This window comes from Ictidomys tridecemlineatus, chromosome 3 (genome assembly GCF_052094955.1).
Source record: "Ictidomys tridecemlineatus isolate mIctTri1 chromosome 3, mIctTri1.hap1, whole genome shotgun sequence".
NCBI classification, from domain to species: Eukaryota; Metazoa; Chordata; class Mammalia; order Rodentia; family Sciuridae; genus Ictidomys; species Ictidomys tridecemlineatus.
The window spans coordinates 142640618-142664432 of record NC_135479.1 but is presented as its reverse complement, the minus strand read 5'-3'; the positions used below and the strand labels follow the sequence as shown (position 1 = coordinate 142664432).

The 23815-nt window shown below is 34.4% G+C and overlaps 1 protein-coding gene across 12 annotated transcripts in view; it reads right to left on the bottom strand.

Moving 5' to 3' along the window:
- Acap2 (ArfGAP with coiled-coil, ankyrin repeat and PH domains 2) overlaps nucleotides 1–23815 on the bottom strand; it is a 123033-nt gene that overhangs the window by 67652 nt on the left and 31566 nt on the right. For 10 of the 12 annotated variants that reach the window (XR_013436843.1, XM_078044005.1, XM_078044010.1 and 7 more), the window contains exons 2-4: nucleotides 16147–16204; nucleotides 6030–6149; nucleotides 5201–5254 (exon numbers count right to left, since the gene is read on the bottom strand). Coding sequence is in view for 11 of the 12 variants with exons in the window: in XM_078044005.1 (XP_077900131.1) it covers nucleotides 5201–5254; nucleotides 6030–6149; nucleotides 16147–16204 (232 nt within the window). In the remaining variant the exon portion in view is untranslated. The remainder of the gene's footprint in view (nucleotides 1–5200; nucleotides 5255–6029; nucleotides 6150–16146; nucleotides 16205–23815) is intronic. The other 2 variants (XM_078044012.1, XM_078044014.1) reach the window with 2 other exon arrangements.

Sequence of the window (23815 nt, the reverse complement as noted above, 5' to 3'; positions counted from 1 at the left end):
AATCCAAGAATCATCAGTGAAGTCAAAAAACTCTTCTATTTCCAGGAAAACACATCAGTTTTCAAACCAACTCTAATGTCTAGTGGAATATAGCATTCAGTGACCTGTCTTAGAAAACTGTGTGTTGGCATCTTATAAAGATTTTGAAGACCAATCCCAGAAAGTTCTCATTCTAACAGGAATAAGGAAAAGTTCTATCCATTTTTACAGAGGAAATAAATCACAAGATTATCCAGTCATTTAAAAAAACTAAATGATTTGTATTATCTAACCCTAATGTATATTTGATCTTTCCTTGACTAATAACCCAGGTAATTCTATTATTTTCATACATTTATTTAAGTTCACAAAGTCATTCACAAACAACATCTCTGAAAATCCAGACTTTCACTGTAATGCAAACTGATGTACCAAAACTCCAGAGTTAAAAGGTATTACAGAATGTAAAGTAGGTTCCACTGATTATTATCTTTTAGAAAGCACTTTTTTCTTTAAGTCTCCTTTATTGTGAAATGCTATATAATTACAATTCCATTGTACAGCATGCTACTAAAATAAAGCACTTTATATAAATAGGTTTTAACAAAAGACTGTAAGATTATATTTAAACACTTTAATAATCAAAAAGCTTAATAGTTTTACAATTTTTTATAATTAAAAATAAACTAGAAACACTCCTTCATTTTACAGAGAAATGTAAAGCTTAGAAAAATTAAGTGACTCCCCAAAAAGAGAATTATATAAGTACTAGGGATATAAACCTAAACAAGATGTGTGGTCCCTATATCCAGTCTAATTAAGGTAAAGCAAAATAGTGCTATCATGAGAGAAAAGCTTTGCCACATATTAGAATTCTGGTTCAAGTATACTGGGAAACTTGAAAATAATAGTTAACAAAAAACAAAAGACCAGATAATACAGTCAAGACAGCAAATAAGAAGGAAAGAACTGTAGAGGGATATAGTCAGCTGGTAGAGTGCTTGCCTCCCATGCACAAAGCCCTGGGTTCAATCCCCAGCACTACCCAAAAAAAAGAAGAAGAGCAAGAACAAGAAGAAAGAAAAAAACAATGGCTCACAATTTCACTGTTACATCTATTCACAGGCAAATGCCTGACATGCTGTTATAGGAATAATGGAATAAAATTAGAAAGGCACTAGACATCTGGTGTGTAACATCAGACACAGTTCTCCATGCATACAGGTGTAAATGTAAGTACAAAAGTTCACCAAGAGGCAGGAGTGATTTGCCCTTAGTGAACAAATTACCTTTCTAAAACAATGTGAATTTTACAGTCAACAGAGATTCTGCAGTCTCTGTAGCTCAAGGAATAGTTAAAAAAATAAATAAATAAAAGATTAAATGCCCTTGTCTATTTGTTGTGCTTTGTTATTGGTTTAACAAATCTTTATTAATTATATGACTGTTGAAAACCATTAGGAGTTTTTATAAATTTGTAACCTCAGTCTACCCTGCCACAAGTAAATCCCACCAACCAAGTACTCTTTTAGGTAGTAAGTACCAACTGGGGATATAGCTCAGTTGATAGAGTGCTTGCCTTACACGCACAAGGCCCTGTTTTCAATCCTCAGCACCACAAAAAAAAAAAAAAATGAACAAACAATAAGTACATATATTTAAGACCATATATGTTATACATATATGTGTATAAATGTATATATTGTCTCTGTGTGCTTATAAAGGGAGGTAAAGTGATAGAAAGTGACCATTGGGTTTAGAAGTTCTGAGAAGTAGTGACCTAAATGAAGTGAGGAAGAAGGAATATTGTGAAGAAATCTGCCACACATATAGCTGGAAGAACATTCTATGCAGAATGGCAGCAAATACAAAGGCCCTGAGATGAGCATTATTTCATGTTTGAAGACCAGCCAAGAACTAGAGTGGCCAGGCCCAGAACAGAGTAGAGATAAGATCAGAGAGTTATGAGCAGGAACTTGATCATATAGGGTTTGGTATGCTCTGGGTCAGATATTATTCTGAATGAACTGGGGAACCATGGGAGCAGAGCAGTGTTGAGATTCATTTATATATTTTAAAGCTCGTTCTGGCTTCTGTCTCCAGAATTTATTTCAGAAGGGCAAGAAGAAGAGCAAAGACACAAGCTGGGAGGTTATAGTAAAAGCCTAAACAAGAGGGAATAGTATTTTAGATTTGGAGGTGATAGAGAAACTACTGATAGTTGGATATGGGGAATATCTGGATATTGAGTATATGGAAAAAAGAAAAGCCACAGAAAGATGTTTTAAGGGGGTCTGGGGTTGTGGCTCAGCGGTAGAGTGCTTGCCTAGCCACGTGCAGAGACCTGGGTTGGATCCTCAGCGCCACATATAAAGAAAAAGGTATCGTGTCCAACTACAACAATAACAACAAAAAAGATGTTTTAAGGATAAAAATTAAGTTGTACAATAATTATCCTGCCAAAGGAATTTTCAGAATTATAGCCTTTAGGATTGGTATGCTGGCTGCCTGTTGGCTCTCATCTCCACGCTCAACCTTCCACAGTGTCCTCTTCTGAACTGTCAAGAGGCTAGATGTTTGTAAGGCATGTTTCCTAGCCCTACCCGCACCTGCAACCTGGGAAGTTAATGTCTGCCAGTGGAAACTGATGGCAAATTTTTTAATAGGCAGGAAAAAGTAAAAACCCACTTTCTTCCTGTTTCTACTCTGACACAGCCTCTGTAAACTGTGAACTACTCCAACTTTCAGCTTAATGGTGGGACGATTGCCTAGCATGCCTGAGGCCATGGGTTCATTCTCCAGTACTGCCAAGTGCATGGGGGTTGGGGGAACATGCATATTATGGAGAAAACATTTAATCTATTCTGTCAATTTAAAATTAATAACATTTTGATTTTGAGTAGTACTGGGGATTGAACCAGAACCTCACACATGCTAGGCAAGTGTTCAACCCCTGAGCTACATTCTCACTATCTCAATTGCCCATTCTCCTGCCTCAGCCTCCCAAGTAGCTGGAATTACATGCATGCACCATTGTCAAATCAATAACTTATAAGATGTTTAAATCTAAAGATCTTTTAATTTCAAGAGAAATCAAGGGTACTAAATATTGTTCTCTAAATCAATAAAGGCAAAAAGAAAACTTATTCTGGAACAATTGGTATAAAATATTAGAGATAAAGCCACTAAACTCTAAGAAGATAGTAGAAAATCTTCATTAACTTGAATTTGGAAGTGAATTTCCATAGGTATGACAAAAAAAAAGTCAAAAAAAAAAAAAGAAAAACTAGACTTTACACTTCATCAAAATTTAAAATGTTTGTATATCAAAGCACAATATCAAGAAAGTGAGAAAGAGCTAGGTGCAGTGGTACACACCCATAATCCCAGTAGCTCAGGAAGCTGAGGCAGGAGGATCACAAGTTCAAAGCCAGCCCCCTGTAACTTAGTGAGGCCCTGAGCAACTTAGGAAACCTTGTCTCAAAATAGAAAATAAAAAACAGGCTGGGGATGTGTCTTATTGCTTAAGCACCCTGGGTTTAATTCCTGGTGCCAAAAAAAAAAAAAAAAAAAAAAGCAGGGATGGGTAAAAAAGAGAGGTTGGGCAGGTAGCTTAGTGGTAAAGTATATAGTTATAATAAAATAATAATAATATACTTATCATGTGTAAGGCTCTGGGTTCAGTCCCTAGCACAGACAAAAAGAAAAGAAAACCTACAAAATGACAGATACTATTTGCATATTATTTATTGGTAAGGGTTTAATATTCAGAAGATATAAAGAACTATAAATATACAACTCAACAACAACAGAAAAAACTTTTAAATGGACAAAGGAAGGTTGGAGGTATGGATGGGTGTAGAGAGCTTGCCTAGCACATATGAGGTCCTGGTTCAATCCCCACCATTGCTAAAAACAAACAAACAAAAAAAGACAAAGGAGATGGGCAAGAAAGGAAGAGTCTGTAATTCCAACTGCTCAGGAGGGTGAGACAGCAGAAGGATCCTAAGTTCCAGGCCAGCCTCAGCAATTTAACAAATCCTGTTTCCAAATAAAATAAATAAATAAATAAAAATGGCTACAGATGCAGCTCAATGGCAATGGCAGAACACCCCTAGGTTCAATCCACAGTACTGAAAAAAAAAATTTTTAATAAATAAAAATGGAAAAAGAACTTTAATAGACATCAATGGTATAAGAGCAAAAGATACAGAAATGGCTAATAACCACAAGACACTCAAGTGCATTATCATAAGGCAAATGCAAATCAAAACCAAAATGAACTACCACTTCACTCCTTTCATAATCCCCCCCAAAAAAAAAAGCAATTTCATGGTTCTTCAAATAGCTAAACACAGAATTATCACTTGATCAGCAACTCCACCTTAGTATATATTCAAGAGAATTAAAAACAGACACTCAAACAGATACTTAATCATGTTGATATGCATGCAGCTAAAAATCTGGATTACAATTAAAATAATATATAATTTCATCCTTAATATGTTGACTGAAAAAAATTTTAAGATTGAATTAACTAAGAATAAAAAATTAATGTAGTAATTGATAATATAATTATTGATACACTTACTATAGACAGCTATTTAGTGCTTCAAAATTTATTACATGACAGCTATATTGATTAAGCTTTTTGAAAAATATATGAGATACTTAACACATTTTTAGAAAGTTTATAAAGCAATTTCATGACATTTCAAATGCAATATAAACCCTCACTCTTGAAGGATAAATGCCCTCAGACCTTAAATACACAATAAATAGTTCAAAGATTACAGTACTCTTTAATATTGGCAGTTAATTAGATAAAAGGGATATATTTGGAAGTATCTTAAGAGAAACAGCTAAATTTAAAATGAGTTTCTACTTCTTTATTTTTAAATTTAAAACTAGCCTAAAAATTAAAAAAAAATTAAAAATTAAAAAAAAATTTAAAACTAGCAAAGACAGAAATTAAAGGGAAAAAATAGCTTTAATCAAGGATGTCCTTCATTAATAATAAGTTCCCCATATTAGGATGGGAAATATAATACAGGTCCTTTCTCTCTCCCTCACCCACACACAGACACACTGAATATTTCAGATCTACCCAACTAAAAAGCTGTTGCTCAAAGTCACCAAATTCAATGTTCGTTTCACAAAGCACTGCCAAACCCAAGAAATGTACTAAATAATGATCATAGTGACACCTACTGACACTTACTGTGTGAAAATTTATCATTTCTTGAAGACTGTCAGAAAATTTGGTCAAACTTGTCTACAAGAAAGAAACCAAAAGAAAATCAAGTCATTTAAGAGTCATAAAAATAGTCACAAAAACTGTAACTTTAAGCATTCCTCACAGAAAGATTGAGTTACACTGTAAATAATGACATTTACTTCCAAGGACAATCTCACTAGCTCATAAGTATGCTCTGAGTCTACATGTAATAACATATAAAACCTAAAAAAGTCAAGGAATTGGAGTTGCCCCACCAATGGTATGAATAACCCTAAAGGTAAACTTGTTTGAGGGTATCAAGACTGCCCCTTTAAGCATTTATGGATCAAATAATAATCAAACCACATCCATTTCTTCTCTGGTTATTATTAGTCATGAAAGAAATGTAACACTGTACAGTGCTGTGGGGATCCAAACTAATCAGAAGCTATACAGCCCCCACGCATAGAGTCAAGTCCTGTTTGTGGGTTAACATTCTCTGCTTGCGCTTATAAACAACTTAAGTGATTCTGCTGTCCCTACCCATGCCCTCTGGCAGATGCTTCAGCTCACCTAGCAGGAAGCAGACTTAGTAAATGCCAAAACACTGCAAAGTTGAGTTAGGAGACAGATACCAGATATGCACAAAGCAAATCAACCTTTAAGGGCTAGCTTAGAAAACAGGATTACATTACACAGCACCAAAGGATGATAGCTTTTTTACTTCAAATTTTAAGTATCACCTTAAGTATCACCGTAATTATTAATATGGTAAATGGGTATATAATTATGTTTTGTTGCATATGTCACATTAAAATGTAACCATACTAACCTCAACTACAGCATCATTACTAGAATACTGTGCTAGGTCTCTAATCCCATTCATGAACTGTTTATTTGCAACACAAAAGGCTTTTCCAGTATCAATCATGGCAATACAAAGCTTCACAAGCTGAAAAAGAAAAAAAAAATTTACAAATTACTTTGTTGAAAAGTGTTGACAAAAATCACAAGTTAACCTAGCTAAAGACAGGAAATAAACTAATGCTTTATTAATACAACTAAAACAAACAGATTGAAATATTTTCTTACTTTCCTTTGGCTTATAAATTCACAGAAGAGTTGTATCAAAAAATTCAATCTTTAGGACCTAGAGGTTATCTGATAAAACAACAACAACAAAAAGATCATTTTATCAAGTCACATTCGATCCCATAAATTAATTTATTAAGTTCCTCCTAGAAGAAAGAAAGAGGTAAGCAAGCAGTGTGATGAAAAGTAACCTCCTTTTTATTTTTAACTGTGGTATGTTGGAAGAAAGGTAAGTTAAACTGGTATGGTGGGTTAGTCATGCCTTCTGTTCTGGGTATTGTGTTGAGTCTCAGGACTGATCCTTCCTGCCTCTGTGTGTGTGTGTGTGTGTGTGTGTGTGTGTGTGTGTGTGTGTGTGTGTGTGTGTGTGTCTCTCTCTCTCTCTCTCTCTCTCTCTCTTCCCTCCTAATTTCCTTCCTTTCATTTTTCCTTCCTCTCTCTTTTTCCCCTTCCTCCTTTCTTTCACTCGGACACAGAACATTTTCTTTAAGCAAAATGTTGGATGAATGTCAAATATTAAAAATAAATAAAAGTGAACTGCTCTGGACAAAGAAGGGGCAGATACTGAAAGGGGTAGGAAGGAGGAACAGCAAGCATAAAAAGTAAGAAAAATGTTTTAGAAAACTCATGAAGAATCTCAAGAGCATAATTTAAATCCACTGCCCTAATGTTGAGAGGAAGAGAGTTAATGTAATCTCTGCTTTCAAGGAGCTCTAATTCTAACCAGCAGGCAAGCAGATCAACTCCTCAGAACAGACACCAGTGCAATGACAAAACCAAGAACAACCCAAGGAAAAATATCTGACTTGAACTGCGTAGATCAGGAAGAATTCTTAGAAAAGATAGCACAAGATATTGCTGAACTTCTAAGAGTTTACGTTGGAGAGGGGGGCATTGCTGGGGATCCATCCCAGGTCTCATACATACCAGGCAAGTGTTCCACCAATGAGCTACACCCATATCCCAAAGGCTCTGATATATTAATGTGCATCTAAAAGATGCATTTCTCGAAATGATTTGACCATGAAATTCTCTTTAAAGGAAACATTCCCATAGAACCAGTTTTCCACAGAACTCACAGTAAGAAATGCTGGCAGGACTGGGGATTAAGCTCAGTGGTATAGCACTTGCCTAGCATGTGTGAGGCCCTGGGTTTGATCCCCAACACTGCAAAAAGAAAAAGGAAAAGAAATGCTGCCAGAGATAAGTCTTTAAAATGGTGTGTTATTTAAAAAATAAAATATCTTACAAGGAAAACAATCTAAAGTTCAGAAGGAACGACCAATACACAGTGGAAAATTTTTTTTGAAAAAGTAATAAAAAGAATATTAGCCTTATATGACATTAAAATATATTACAAAATATAGTAACTGGAAGCCTAGTAGTAAATGTGAATAGACAAACTGATCAATGGAATATAATACAGAGTCAAGTATTATATTATATTATATTATATTAAGTATTTGATTAAAGTAATATTCTAATCAGTGCCAAGGAGGGGGCAGCACGTGATTATCTAAAAAATGACATTAGGGGCCCTGGATAGCCAAGGAATCAGTTGGATTCCAAATCCTCAAATTAAATTCAGATGGAATAAAGATTTAAACATAAAAAGTGAAATCACAAAACTAAGGTAAAATGGAAGGTGTTTTTTAATATAATCTCAAACTGTGAAAAGTTTTTCTGAAAAGGATATAAACCTCAAAAGCCATATGAAAAAGAAATTGATAAATTCAAGTGATAAAAATAAAATATCTATAAAAGAAAAAACAATTAACTTGGTCAAAAGACAACAATATGGGAAAATAATATTAGCAACAAATCCCAAGGGACTAATTATTCTATCATAAGAAAGGATATGTATTTTGAAAGCATTCTGAAAACCCAATCATACTGTAGGGGGAAAAAAATGGGTCATAGACATGCACAGATAATTCCCAAAAAGGACATACAAATGTGTCTTAAATCCATGAAAAGATATTCAACCTCACTCACAATAAAAGAAATGGAAATTACCATTTTTTTACAAAACAACTAAGATCAAAAAGTTTGATAACATGCTGTTTTAGAGAGGGTAGATAAGGGGAAGTAGACATTTTTATACATTGTTAGTGGGAATATAAATTGGTAACATTTCTTTGAGAAGTAATTTAGCAACAGCTGTCAAAATTTAAAACAAACTCTCTAGTTTGGCAATTTTACTTTTTAAAATGTATCATACATATTTGAACATAAGCCACAAGACACATCTGAAGCAATGCATTGCAGTCATGATAAAAATATCAGTTGCTAGATCAAGTGTCCATCAATAAACAATTGGATAAATAAATTATAACGTATCCATATAATGTAATAAAATTCAGCCATAAAAAATTTGGTCAGGGCAGGAGTATAACTCCCCCAGTGGTAGAGCACTACCTAACATGTACACAGCCCTGGGTTCAATCCCCAGCACCAAAAAGAAATAAAAAAAGGAAACAGGGAGAACTTTATGACTAATAACAAATAGCATTCGAAATATATTAAGGAAAAAACAAAATGTAACACAGTATTAATATTTTTGTTGGGAGTGGAAAGAACCATTTGTACGGAAGAGTGCAAATCTATATAATTTTCATATGCTTAGAAAATTTCTGTAAGGACACACAAGAAACTAGGTCAGTATATTCCCCTAGCAAAGAGATTAGAAGATGATTAATTTTCACTGGGTACACACTCTTTTACCTTTGATTTTTTTTACTAGATAGATGTTATTACTTATTCATCAAATTAAATAATTCAAAAGTAATTAAAATTCCTTTTCCCATAACAGCAGAGAGAGACAGGTTAATAGACAAGGTTCTCAGCTCAGTCCTCTTAGGTTAAAATCCTGTTGCCATACATAACCATCTAAGTACGCTTGATTGACCTAAACCTCAACAAACTTTAATTTTCTTTTCTGTGTAATACTTAATGATGGTACCACATCATATTAGGTTGCTATAATAAGGTAAGATAACATTCATAAAGACTGAAGCACAGCTGGTGCAGTGGTTCTGGAGGCTGCAGAGGATGAGGCAGTAGGATCTCCACCAATTGGATTTGACAGTTATATAAAGTCTCCTATAGGGCTTTATTAGCCCAGATATGGGGCAGAAAGTCATACTCAAGACAGTGAAAATTCTGCTGAGCATGGTGGCATGCACCTATAGTTACAGCTCTCAGGAAGCTGAGGCAGGAGGACCACTTGAGCCCAGGAGTTCAAGAATAGCCTGAAAAATGCAGCAAGATCCTATCTCAAAAGGAAAAGAGAGAGAAAAAGAAGGAATGAACTCGATAGAGTGCTACGTAAGGGAAATGAAGGTCTCCAAAGAGGGGAAAAAATAATGTAAAACTAAGAAGGGAATGGAAGGATTAATAACAGCATTATTCACAATGGCCAAGAAAGAGAAACAAACCAAATGCCCATCAATTGATTCTAGATAAACAAATGTGGTATAAAACAGCATATAATACAACCATAAAAGGAAGTACTGATATACGCTACAATATTGATGAATCCTAAAAACATTACATTAAGTGAAAGCAACCAGTCACAAAAAGCCAAATATTATGATTCCATTTATAAGAAATGTCCAGAAGATCAATACATTTCTTTTTATACCTAAATAGTACTGTAGGATTATTGGACATTGGATTGTTTCCACTTCAGCTATTCTGAATAATGCTGCTGTTGTGACCATCAATGTAAGTTTTGTGTGGACGTATGTTTTCGATACCCTTGAGAATATACTTAAGAGAAGTGCTGGGTTATATGGGTATCTGTGTTTAATTTTTGAGGAGCCACCAAAATTATTTTCCAAAGAGGGTGCAGCATTTTGCATCCCCAACAGCAATGTATGAAGGTTCCACCATTTCCAAACCCAAACTAAGACTTTTATTATTATTTTAACTATCCCAATGGGTATGAAAGGGTGAAGTTGTATCTCATTGTGGTTTTCATTAGAATCTCCCTAGTGACTATTAGTATATTTTCATGTGTTTATTGGCCATCTATAATATTCTTTTTTTAAAAAAATGTCTATTTAGATCGTTTTTCCATTTTAAAACTGAATTTTAATTTAATTTAAAATTATTGAATTTTAGGAATTCTTTATAATAATCCCTTATCATATACCTGATTTGCAAATATTTTCCTCATTCTATGGGTTATTTAATTTTCTAACAGTGTTCATGAGAGCACAGAAGCATTTGTGTTTGATCTAGTTTTACATATTTGCTTCAGTTTTTGGTATTAAAAAAAAATCTAAGAAACCATTGCTTAACCAAGTTTAAAATGATCTTTGCCTGTTTTCTTCTAGGAGATTGGAAGTGTTAGGTTTTTCCACTTTGAATTAATTTTTGTATATTGTGTGAGGTATTCAGCTTCCTTCTTTCTCTCTCTCTCTCTCTCTCTCTCTCTCTCTCTCTCTCTCCATTTAAATTTTCAGTTGTTCCAATACTGTTAGTTGAAAAAACAAATCTTTCTCAAAAAAAGAAAGAAAAACTATTCTAAAAAACTAAAAAAAAGAAAAAGAAATGTCCAGAAGAAGCAAATCCACAGAAGTTGCCAGAGAATGAAAGAAAGGGAACACTAATTGAAACTTAGTGTTAAAAGATACAGGGTTTCTTTTTGGGATACCAGAAATATTTTGGAATTACACAGTGGTGATAGTTGCACCAATAACACCAGGACTATACTAAAAAACGCTTTGAAATGGTGGATTTTATGTTAGGTGAATTTTATCTTTTTTTTTAAAGAATATTTATTTTTTAGTTTTTAGTGGATACAATATCTTCATTTTATATTTACATGGTGCTGAGGATCTAACCCAGTGCCTCATGCATGCTAAGCAAGCACTCCAACACTAAGCCACAACCCCAGCCCAGATGAATTTTATCTTAATTAAAAAATTACCAAAAAAAAAAAGAATGTTGCAGTGGATTTTAGAAGGATCTGAAATATCCCAAGTAGACTGATTGAAACACCAGAAGTCTAGGTAAGGTTGAAGAACAGAAGCAGTAGTGAGGTTGAGAAGTGGAAGGACTGGAGACTCAAGTGAGACAGGCTATCAGCATTCCAGATTTCAGAGATTACAACTATGAATGATGAGCCATAGAATAGTGCCGTGAAAATAGAGATTAGAACTAGCATAGGAGTCACCACCACAGGAGCCAAAAAGAGAAAAAACTGACAGAAGCAGAACCACCTGCACCCTGCAAATATCCAAAGATGATAGTGGTGAATGAGATTATAATAATCTAATTTACCTAAGAGTAAATGTCAAGATAATCAGAATTATCAAACTACTATCCTAATTCATTATTCAACAATTTTTCAATAAGACTTTACAATGTCATGGACACTTTGCCAGATGACAGGAATACGAACAACTTCTTTGCTATCTCTGAGTTGTAAGTAACATCCTAACACTCATTTTTTTCATCTGTAAATTGAAGATGCTACCAACTTTGCAACACTGTTATGAAGATTAGGGACAGTATGAGTAAACATAGGACTTTGTGCCCAGTAAGTACATAATAGATGGGATTTTGTTGTTGTTGCTTTTTTTTTTTCTAAAGACAGTCCCAATTTCCAATGAGCTAATAGTTTGTTAAAGAGACACCATCATCTTTACTGTTTATTTAGAATTCAACACGTACCAAGAACCATGTAAGTACTTTATGTGTATTAACTCACCTCACTCTCATAATAACCCGATAGATGCATAGATACCCTTCTTTCCCCCATTTTGAAGATGAAGAAACTGAGGCACAGAAAGATTGAGAAGCCTGCCTACTAAATGGTAGAGCTACTTTCAAACTCAGGCAGCCCCTGACCTTGTGCTCTTAACTACTAGCCTCTGCTACAATCAAAAATTACAATAATATTTTAATAGTTTAAATGGAAGTACATGTGAGAAACAATGCAATACAAAAAAAAAAAGAAAAGAGCCAAAGTTTGGTAGCATTGGAGCTGAGATTTAAAGGATGTCCAATTAACAGAGAGGAAACAAGCATACCAGAGAAAAAAAATGCAACAGATATGGGAATTATATCTAGATAGCAACTATGATGCACTATAATGTTACCTTACAGAATGAACAGGTAACTGGACCCAATAAACAGTGCCACTCATCAAGCATTATTCTCTAGAAAGAATCTAACTACTGTTAGTATATGTTATAAGCAAAATAGATACAAGCTAAGTCACCAAGCTAGTTCAACCTGTCACTATTATTTACAATGATACTATAGGTGGAACTTGCCTTGCACAAAGTTATGAAATCACTGAACTAGTCTTGGAGCACCTCCCAGAGCACAACTTCCCCATTACTCCTTCAATGCCACCAACTTTAATAACAACCATATAACAACCAATAACAACCATATCTTGGTTCTCTCAGTCTCCCTTCTTCATGCCAACTCTTCATTTCTAAAGTAAAAATGATAGTAGCTTAAGAATCCAGGAGAAGTACATTTTATAAGGGATCAAAATCTTAAATCAGAGAAACATAAAAGTAACTAAAGAAATTTTGGTGGAGAGATGAGAGGGAAAGGTGATATTTTAAATAATGTCAAGTTTCTACCATGCCCTTAGTAGCCTTTTGGATAAGAATGCTAATGGGCTTAGCATTTTTAGCTTTGAATGCCAATATTTTAATAATTTAGTTTAGTTATTATTTATTAGATTATTATTATTTAGAGTATTTTGGTTTTAAGATTCTACCAGTTTGCCCCAACCCAATCAAATGATATAAAGAAAAAAAAAGTCACTCACTCATAAAAGCAAAATGATTAACAAAAGATTGTGATTCTCTGAAAAGCCTTGCCTTTCTATATACCCTCTTGTAAATCTACCACAAAATCAAAACTACACACATTGGGGCTGGGGATGTGGCTCAAGCGGTAGCACGCTCGCCTGGCATGCGTGCGGCCCGGGTTCGATCCTCAGCACCACATACAAACAAAGATGTTGTGTCCGCCAAGAACTAAAATAAATAAATAAGTTTAAGAAAAAAACTACACACATTGCATAAAACCACTAGAATGGAATCCTAATTAGAATTAGTTACACTCCATATGTGTATAATACGTCAAAATACACTCTGCTGTCAGGTATACCTAAAAAGAACAAATCACAAAAAGAAGAAAAAAAACTCATTGGAAAAAAAAACAAAACTACAACTTAATACTAATGTCTACTTTCAAAACTGAAAACTTTACTTCAAAAAGTACTTCAAAAAAATGTAACTCCTCAGAGTAAAAACAAAAATTAAGGAGGGAGGAGGAGGAGGAGGAGGAAGGAGGAGGAAGGAGGAGGAAGGAGGAGGAAGGAGGAGGAAAGAAGAGGAAGGAGGAGGAAGGAGGAGGAAGGAGGAGGAAGGAGGAGGAAGGAGGAGGAAGAGAGGAGGAGGAAAGAGGAGGAAGGGAGGAGGAGGAAGGAGGAGGAAGGGAGGAGGAGGAAGGAGGAGGAAGGGAGGAGGAGGAAGGAGGAGGAAGGGAGGAGGAGGAAGGAGGAGGAAGGGAGGAGGAGGAAGGAGGAGGAAGGGAGGAGGAGGAAGGAGGAGGAAGGGAGGAGGAGGAAGGAGGAGGAAGGGAGGAGGAGGAAGGAGGAGGAAGGAGGAGGAGGAAGGAGGAAGGAGGAGGAGGAAGGAGGAAGGAGGAGGAGGAAGGAGGAAGGAGGAGGAGGAAGGAGGAAGGAGGAGGAGGAAGGAGGAAGGAGGAGGAGGAAGGAGGAAGGAGGAGGAGGAAGGAGGAAGGAGGAGGAGGAAGGAGGAAGGAGGAGGAGGAGGAGGAGGGAGGAGGAAGGAGGAGGAGGAAGGAGGAGGAAGGAGGAGGAAGGAGGAGGAAGGAGGAAGAAGAAGAAGGAAGAAGAAGAAGGAAGAAGAAGAAGGAGGAAGAAGAAGAAGAAGAAGGAAGAAGAAGAAGGAGGAAGAAGAAGAAGAAGGAGGAAGAAGAAGAAGAAGGAAGAAGAAGAAGGAAGAAGGAAGAAGAAGGAAGAAGGAAGAAGGAAGAAGGAAGAGGAGGAGGAGGAGGAGGAGGAGGAGGAGGAGGAGGAGGAGGAGGAGGAGCCCATACAAATACATTTTATTGTTTTTTGTTTTTGTGGTACTGGGGATCGAACCCAGAGTCTTGTACATGCAAGGCAAGCACTCTACCAACTGAACTACATCTTCAGCCCTACACATACATTTTCAATAGAAAATATTTAAAAATAATATACTTAGTCAAAATAAAAATATTTATTTTTAAAACAAATGGAAGCCTGCTACTCCTGCCACTCTTCTTAGAAATTTCTAAGTGGCCTGTGCTCCCTCAAAATACACAGATCCTGAAGCACAGTGGTACACAAGAACAGCACTGATCTAATAATAGAAGCACAGGAGTTCTAACCCTCTTTCTGCCTCTTTTAACTTTCAATTTGAAGCAAGTCTCCTTTGCTTTCTGGGATTTGGTATCCTCATCTATAAAATGGGAAAAAGAATACTTGTTCCACCTACCTCACAGAATTTTGTAAAATTCAAAGACACTGTATATTACAGTGCTGTAAAAATGATAGAATCTAATAAAAAATAACATTACTAAACTTTTCCATAATTTTAAGACAGGAGGATCACAAGTTCAAGGTCAGCTTCAGCAACTCAGTGACACACTGTCTCAAAATTAAAAACTAAAATTATTTAATTTTTATAATATTACTGCTTTACATAGTTTCTATACTATCTACATTGTATGTTAATGTAAATATTTCATGATTTTTAAAACATTTCAAAATGTTTCTCACAATGCTCAGCTTAATTAATATATATCATACGAAGTGCAGTCCATATGCCAATATCCATAGGCATAACTTTGAATCTAGTTAAAAACACAGAATCTCAGTATCCCTGATCTATTGAATCAGAATCTATGTTTTTAAAAAAGATTCCCCTGGTGATTCTTATGCACAGTAAAGGGTAAGAAACAATACTTCACATAGCAATACCATTTATAATAATAATTACACAAAGTATTTTCAAAAAAAGAATTTCAAACATATACATAGACTTATGTCTAGAAATTTACAGAGATATTTCTCTAAGCAATAGTTGCAAAGGAATGTTCCAACAAATGGATCAAAAGCCCCATCTTACTCATTCTAATATTTTTGCCTGGTACATAACAGACAATGCTTCTTGGACAGAAATTCAAAAATATTATCAATAGTTAATACAGAAGGTGGGAGTCAATGTACATTTATACTTATATAAAACATGACTATATCATTTATTAAGTATTTTTAGCATTTGTGTCATTAGCTTAAATATGAAATTACTATTTTAAATTTTATTTATATTTGAACCCAGCTGTACCTAAATTTATAAATAAGAAAAGTCATGGGCTAGGGTTGTGGCTCAGCAGTAGAGCACTTGCCTAGCACTTTCGAGGTCCTGGGTTCGATCCTCAGCACCACATAAAAATAAATAAGTAAAATAAAGATATTGTGTCCGTCTACAACTAAAACAAAAATTTTTTTAAAAAAAAGAATGGTCAGGTAATACATGAAATCCATTAGGCATTAAAAAAGATACATGTGATCTTTTGAATGGAGAAAATAGGAATAAACTTCTAACCATATAAAAGTTGTTTAGTAAACTTTGAATTCAGAGGAGAATATATATTCTTCCCTGGCACTTAGACTTTGAATAAGCAAGCTAATTAATATCTCTAGCCCTAATTTCTTCATGTGTAAAATTACAATAAAAGAATTTATCCTTATAGAGAAACAAAGTAATGTTCTTATTAATGGAAAACAAAAATAGATATTTTAAAAAATTAAAAATGTTAAAATTCACCTTATCAAGTTTTAGTTCCAATTCTGCCACATCTCCTTCTACTTCTTCCAAAGCAGCCCTAGAAAAATTAAATGCAAAATTAAGTTACTTTATTGTTCAAATGTATACTTTACTCTTGAAAAATAACTTATCATTCTAAATAAAAAGGTAGATATTAATGCTTAAAAATTATACTTCACAGCTGGGTGCAATGGTACACATTTATAATCCCAGCCACTCAAGAGACTAAGGTAGGAAGATCATAAGTTCAAGGTTAGCTTCAGCAACTCAGTGACACACTGTCTCAAAATTAAAAACTAAAAAGGGCTTGGCATGTAGCTCAGTTGTACAGCATTCCTGCGTTTAATGCCTAGTACTGAAAAGAAATTATACTTCTATGAAGTAATAGTAGAATATATACTTCATAATAATGCAATAAAACAACATAATCATTATTTAAGATAGTGAGATAATATCTTAAACTGATTTATTCAAAGCATTGTTATTCAATTAATAACACTAATTAAAACTATTTAGCATATATTTTTTGAAATATGAATAAAAGTTTATAGGCCAGATGCTGGAACTAGAAAGAATACTAACCAAATAAAATCACCAAAAATTTTGCCTCCAAAAAATTTAATTAATAAGAGATTTTTGGAAGCCTTGAATCAGATTTCTAGACAAGAAAGTACATGTAACCGAATGGCGAAGTATCATTGACAACCAAAGGGGCTTTTTAGAGATAATTAAGAAAAATATTACTTCATAATTGTTTCCAAAGTATTACAGTTTCAAAAACTCAGTACCAAACATTGATAAATTTTAGACTAATCCTTCTCCTAACAACATAATTTCAATTCAGAAAAATTAGCAAAGATCAGATTATGCAAAAAGCAAACAAAAAATAATAATAATCAGATATTCTTCTTGACAAAAGGCAATGATGAACTATAATACTAGTTAGCACTTGACAGATATCACACTACAGGGGAACATTCCAAAATTGGAAATCTGTTTGAAGCAAAATAGTAGCAACTATGACTTCGTAAGGATAAGAAAATTTTACACTAAGAGTAGTATGTAAGAAAATATAATTCACCTACTTTAAAGCATCTCTGCCATTTTTGTTCTCTGAGGTTTTTTCCCCCCTTGCAATGCTGGGGACTGAACCCAGGACCTTGCACATGCCAGGCAAGGTCTCTACTACTGAGCTATACCCTAGTCCTAAGCCATTTTCATATACTTACTTGACAAATAAGCAATATTCCAATTGCTATTTTAAGAATTAACCAAAATTTGTTTTAATTGGACAGTAGTGTGAGATTAGGTACCCAAAAAGCCATTATGAATGCTAAGACATTCTCTGGCAAGAGAGCTAAGTAAAAGGTAAGATACCAACTTTATTTCCATAGCTACCCACTTCACCTCTGTGTGACCTCTGAATAATCAATCACTTTATCAGCTTGTGAATCTACTTCTCCATCTGGTTACATTATTTTTTAAAGATTTTATATCTCCAAAATAAGAAAATAACTATAAATTATTCAGTAGAATGATGCCATTATAAAATGAGATACTCCAGCATTAGTTCCAGAAAGCAGGAGGTGGTGTGCCTCCACAGCACAGAAGCAGAAAGACTTCTCCCCAACAGTTGGCCATTGTCTTCAGCAGTGTTTTACAAACTACACATTGTTCACTTAGCCTAGAAAACATTTACCCTTCACTTTAATCCTCACTCCCTTCACCTACTTATCATTTAAACTTACTACACCTAAGAACAAATTTATCCGTACAAGGATATTCGCTGTTTTTAACAGGCTGGAAACCTAGATGTCCAACAATAGGAATATGTAAATAAATGATGGTATAGCCCATTATATGAAGAAGCAAATTTTTAAAGGAGGCTGATTTACATCTACAGATATGGGTACATGCACATGGTAGATTGTTACACAGGGGGAAAACAAATTACCAAATTACATGAGTCTGAGCCCAACTTTGTTCAAAAGAAAAACTGTTGAGATGGTTTTAGGGAAATATCTGGAAGCATATTTATCAATCTAACTCTAACTGGGAAAAAAAGCATTAGAAAGTGTAAATAAGAATTTGCATTTTTACTACTTCTATACTGTATTACTATTTTCAACAGCAATGCATTCTTAATTAATTTTTAAAACTGACAAACAAGGGAAGGAAATGAGTTCATATATCACCTCCCCAAGAAGGGTCTTCCCCCTTGTAACTTCTCCTGTCACCTTCCCCAGTGGGATAATATACGCCCCTGTCCCTACAACACCTGGCACACATCTCTGCCACTGTGCGCTTTTCTCACCAGTCTGAGCTCCCAGAGCACTGAAGACACCCCAAGCATTTGCTGAGTTCAGGAAGGAGCTCAACAAGTATTTATTTCAATTTTCAGAAACTCTTCATTTGCATTTTTAACCTTTATTTATCTTGACTCATTCTTCCATTTTTCAAGCAAATTGGTTCAAATAACAGCTTAAGATTTGATTTAATGGAAGGGGGTGGCTGGGGTGTGGCTCAATGGTAGAGTGCCAGCCTAGCATGGGCGAGGCCCTAGGTTGGATCCTCAGCACCACATAAAAATTAATTAATTAATTAAAGATATTGTATCCAACTACAACTAAAAAATAAATATTAAAAAAGTTTTATTTAACCATTGGATTTTACTAAATAGTTTGATAGAAATTGTATGTACATTTTTCAACCTTATTTTTTAGTATAATTTATTTATTTATTTTTAATGTTCTGCTGAGGATCAAATCCAGTGAGTGGTCTACTGCAACCCCAGCCCCTCAATCTTATTTCATTGTGTACTTCTGCTAATTTACTTTTGTGAGACAACAGTTGTAAAGAAAGGTGTGGTTTTACATACAACAGAAGAGAAAATGCCTGGGTTTTACCCATCACTTGAAAAGGCCTTTGTAATCATATATTCAAAGAATCTGAAAGTTTATCTTGGAAGTTCTTCAATTCAACATATTACCTTCTCTTTTTGAAAAAAAAAAAAATCTCTGCCATTCAACATCTAAGCTGTTTGTGCAAACTTGTGGCAACAAGTTAGTACCTAGTATCTAATGTAGCCTGGTTCATTGTTGAGTATTTCTTAGTATGGAAAGAAAAACATAAGCTGAGGAAAGAGGATGACAAGTTCAAGACTGTGTCTCAAAAATTTTTAAAGTGGGGTTTGGTGGACATGGGGAATGTAACTCTGAAATAGAATGCTCCTGGATTCAACTTCCAGTACCAAAAAGAAAATCATGCATACAAGAAAATAAATTTTAAGCCTTAGTTTTAGCTATCTATATCCTAAGAAGCTGAATAAGTCCCAAATTCAGAAAAACAGACACTTTACTTTTACTAACACCTTCATTCTTTTATCTAATCATATATCATAGTTTTTTAAAATCAACTTAGAAAATGATTAACTCAAAACACAAAATTAAAAGAGAAAATACCCCAGCAGTAAGTGTTAACACTGAGCCACTTAGAAGTGGTCAGTGATCATTTGGGCTGTGAATTAAATGAAGTTCCATAAAAAGCACAAAAACAACTTACCCCACCTAGATATCACTGAAATAGCAAGAAGTTTTTTAAATTACTGTTTTTTAAGAGTATCCACTCAAATAAACAAATAATGGGTAATATATGTATTATACTTTCTTTACAAAAGAAAATTTGAAAGAAAAAGGAATTAAAGAGCAAATACAAACTATAATTATTTCCAATGTTAAAGAAGTTTTCTCCTAACTTCCTCATAACTTCAGTCTAGGCCAGAGGATTATCTGATAAAATGTTATTTGGAAATCCATTTGGTTTCCAGGGTTAACAAGGTGGCATTCTTTTAATTCCTCTTGGAGCCTACATATAGAGAACAGCTATACTACAATTTGCCCAAAGGAAAGGTAAGGTTTTTGATAAACGTGTATTATATAGCAATAGTAAACTATCTTTTAGAAGTCTTTTCTTTTTTTTCAGAAATTTCAATGGATGGAATTAAAAGGTTTTTAATCTCCAGATATTATCTCAGAAATATTATAACTGCTCCTACTTGCTCAGATTGAACTACTAAGCAAACCTGGCAAGATTCAGATGGAAAAAAGAATAGTGGGGGAAAAAAACTGGGAATGGGAATCAAAAATTTAGTCTAATTCTCTATCAACTAATATAAATCCCTGAGAAATAATTTAATTTCTCCAAACTTCAGTTCCCTTATTCACAAAAAGTGAGAAACAGACTGCACATCTTTAATACCACCTTAAGATTGAACTTTCTATTATTCTGGAATAAGAATTCACAGGAAATGAGAACCCAAATTTTATCATCTTTTCCGAAGCAAGATTTCCTCCAGGCCTTTACTGTACTTTGTTTGAGAAAGAAAAGAGACAAAAGAGAGAGAGAGACAAAGACCAAGGGAAACTTCTAAGTCATGAAAACCCCTCCAGATTTTATATTAATAAGTTTCATTCTTCTCTCTATATACTTCATAAGAGGCAGGGATATTAATATTGATGAAAATAGTGGGTTTTTGAAAGCTGTTCAGCTTCACAGTTTATAGGGAAAAAAGTTATATTTTCCACCCACCTTTTGTACCACCCTCCTAAGCATGCACCATTATATCTATATATATATATATAAATAATATATTTTATATATATATATATATATATATATCACACATTATCTTGCCATTCCCAAGAGAAGAAAAAAAATTTAAGTGGAATGATAACTAATGATAACTCTTCTCCCCTTGTGTTCTCCCCAGTCAATATGCAATATACAAAGTAAAAGCATGAGGGCCTGATATAATTATTAAAAACACAGCACAAAGTTGAGATATATTCAGGATGGTCCAGGTGAATGAGTACTGCTTGCTTAAATTATTATTCAAACATCAATTACCCTATTAATCCAGCTCCTGAATTTAAAAAAAAAAAAAAAAAGGCAATGCTATTAAGACATCACCCAGATCATGCTCCTGCACAGAGAAATGGGGGTAGAGAAAGATGCACAGAGTTTCTGTTCCTAGGGCTCTGGCTTCTCACCTCATCAGGTATATGATTTCAACATTCACTTCCAACATTTCTTGTGCATAACAGATAGCAGCTATGTACAAAGCTATTTTTGTGCAATGGCAAGTATTCATTATTTATGTGCAATGGCAAATATTTATTATTTACAGGAAACTAGTCTAAGGAAATACTAGTAACATTTTATTTTGATCAGATACAAAACAATTCTATATTTTTTCCACCATTAAAAAAAAAAAAACAGTACTAGTTTAGAAAGCTATTTCCATTTCCTCCTCCTCCTCTAACAGACTGCATTTCCTGTTCAGGGAGTTGGCATACTCAAGTGGTGAAATGTCATTATAATTACAATAGGAGTTAACATCATTCTTCTGTGCCACTGAAAAAGGTAACAACTGGTTAACAGTTCCTTCCTCTTTTCACTGCAGAGGGTGTTTACTAAAATGAAGGCGCTAGTTCAACTATAGGTGTAAGGTCATTTTAATGGGGGGGAGATAAAAAAAAAAAGAGGGTTAAGGGGAAAAAAATTACATACAAACTTACATACTATACAATACTGTCTTCAACTAGGTCCAGAAAATAACAGCTAAAGATCTTCTTGTCTTAAAATGTGCAACAAACCTAAGCAGATTTTCCTCCAAAAATAAAAAAATAAGTTCACTTTCTACCAAGTCACTCCATTCCAAAGAATTATTATCACTGGGGACGCTATAGATGTAGGTGAGTGGTAGAGCACTTGCCTGGCATGTGTGGGTACTGTTATAGGTTTTGACATAATAAGAAAATTAAATACTCATTATCACTGTTTAAGGCGTTAAAATCAAATTTAATCAAAACAGGCAAATTTCAGTGCTTATCTCATGGAGTGCAAGCAATACCTTTAGAAAGAAGCAGTGGGCACTACAAGGTTTACAAAAGTAGGAGAGGAGATTTCCATGATCAAAAGAATACTGTGGCTGGTGTTTATTTAGTCAGAATGATCAAATATCTCAAAGAAGATGGGACTAACAGCAGACTCTCAAGGAGAGAAAGAAGTAAGAGGGTAGGGGCATTTAGGCCAGGCTAACACAAATTGTCAAAAATCAGAGATCTGCTAAATTTCTGTTTTCCTGGCTGTTTCTCACAGCCCTTTACAGGGACTGGGAAGGATCCCTAAGGCACAGGACATCCTGGGAATCAGAGCAAGTAGTTAACCACAAACCCAGCCTCTCAGGGTTCTCTCCAGGACATATCAGAGTCTGCTCAATAATCACATTACAACTTTCCCAGATTCCTCTTTTCACAACCAAGTATCCATATTAAGACAAAAATAATTCTACCTTACATTTTCTTGTGTATTACAATTTGCATAATACCTTTGTATGTGATATTATATTTGTTATATTAAGAGAAGAATATAGAATAGTTATGTGAAATATAAAGAGGAAAAAAAGAAGAAGAAATAGCAAGAACCTCAAAATCTTCAATTGGAAGATATTTTAGTAAACCACTGAATGACAGAGCCATTTAATGAAAGTAAACCATCTGTGTTTAGAAAAGTATTTTATAGTGTATTTCATCCCTATTAAAATCCTGCAATTTGACAAGATCTGTAAATAGAACACAGAATACTATTTCAGGGCTTAATAAATAAGCTCAGTCTTTTAAAGGCAAAGTTCACACCATAAAGCAATTAAACTTGTGATACTGAAGCCCTTTCTACCCTAGCAGAATGAACTACACTACCACCACCAACTCCACAGAGCACCTTGTGCTCACTTCAAATAGAATGCTTGACTTTCAACATGATAATTCAATTATTGGTCCTCATGTCTAGCCTGACATATCTCAAATGCAGACATTATGGTTCATCTAGCTACCTATACCTAGTTCGGTCATTATAGTTCAGTAAATATTGTTTACTGAGGAAGGATGCTTGGAACATTTTAAAACAACCACTTCATCTGGAAGTCAGGGCTACTCATAACAATTGTATAACCTCCATCTCAGTGTACATGTACTTATGTGATTTTCCAGTTCTTTCTTCTCCAGCCTTGTAGTTATTCCAATCTGCCATGCCCTTTCCAACCTCACACAGATATTAGTAATCTATATGTCTTCTGAGACTTACATTTATTAAAAATTCCAATTTCTCTCAACCTTAAACATATATATATATATATGTATATATGTATATATATAAAATGGTTAGATATGTCTGAACCAGAGAAGAGACACATTATGACTTATTTTGTCTAGACTCATTCTGCAAGGTGGAAAAGCTTGTAGAGAAAAAAAAAACAAACATAGGAAGCAAAAAGACTAGTCAGGAGGTTGTATAAGTCATCAAGATAAGAGAAAAGGATGGCTCAAACCAAGCACTCACTAGTGGCGAAAAATGCTGATTCTGGATACATTTTGAAGGTAGTGCCAAGAGAATTTTCTGATGAATCAGGTGTGACACACAAGCATTTGCACAGGTGTACTAATACACAGGTAACATATAATCAAGCAAGACTTCAAAGTTTTGGGCTACAGCAGCAAAAAGCATAGAGTTGCAATGAAGATGGGGAAGACTATAAGCAGAACACATTTAGAGAAATCTGGAATTCAGTATAGGACTTGACTCTGAAATATTTATTAGATATATAACTGGT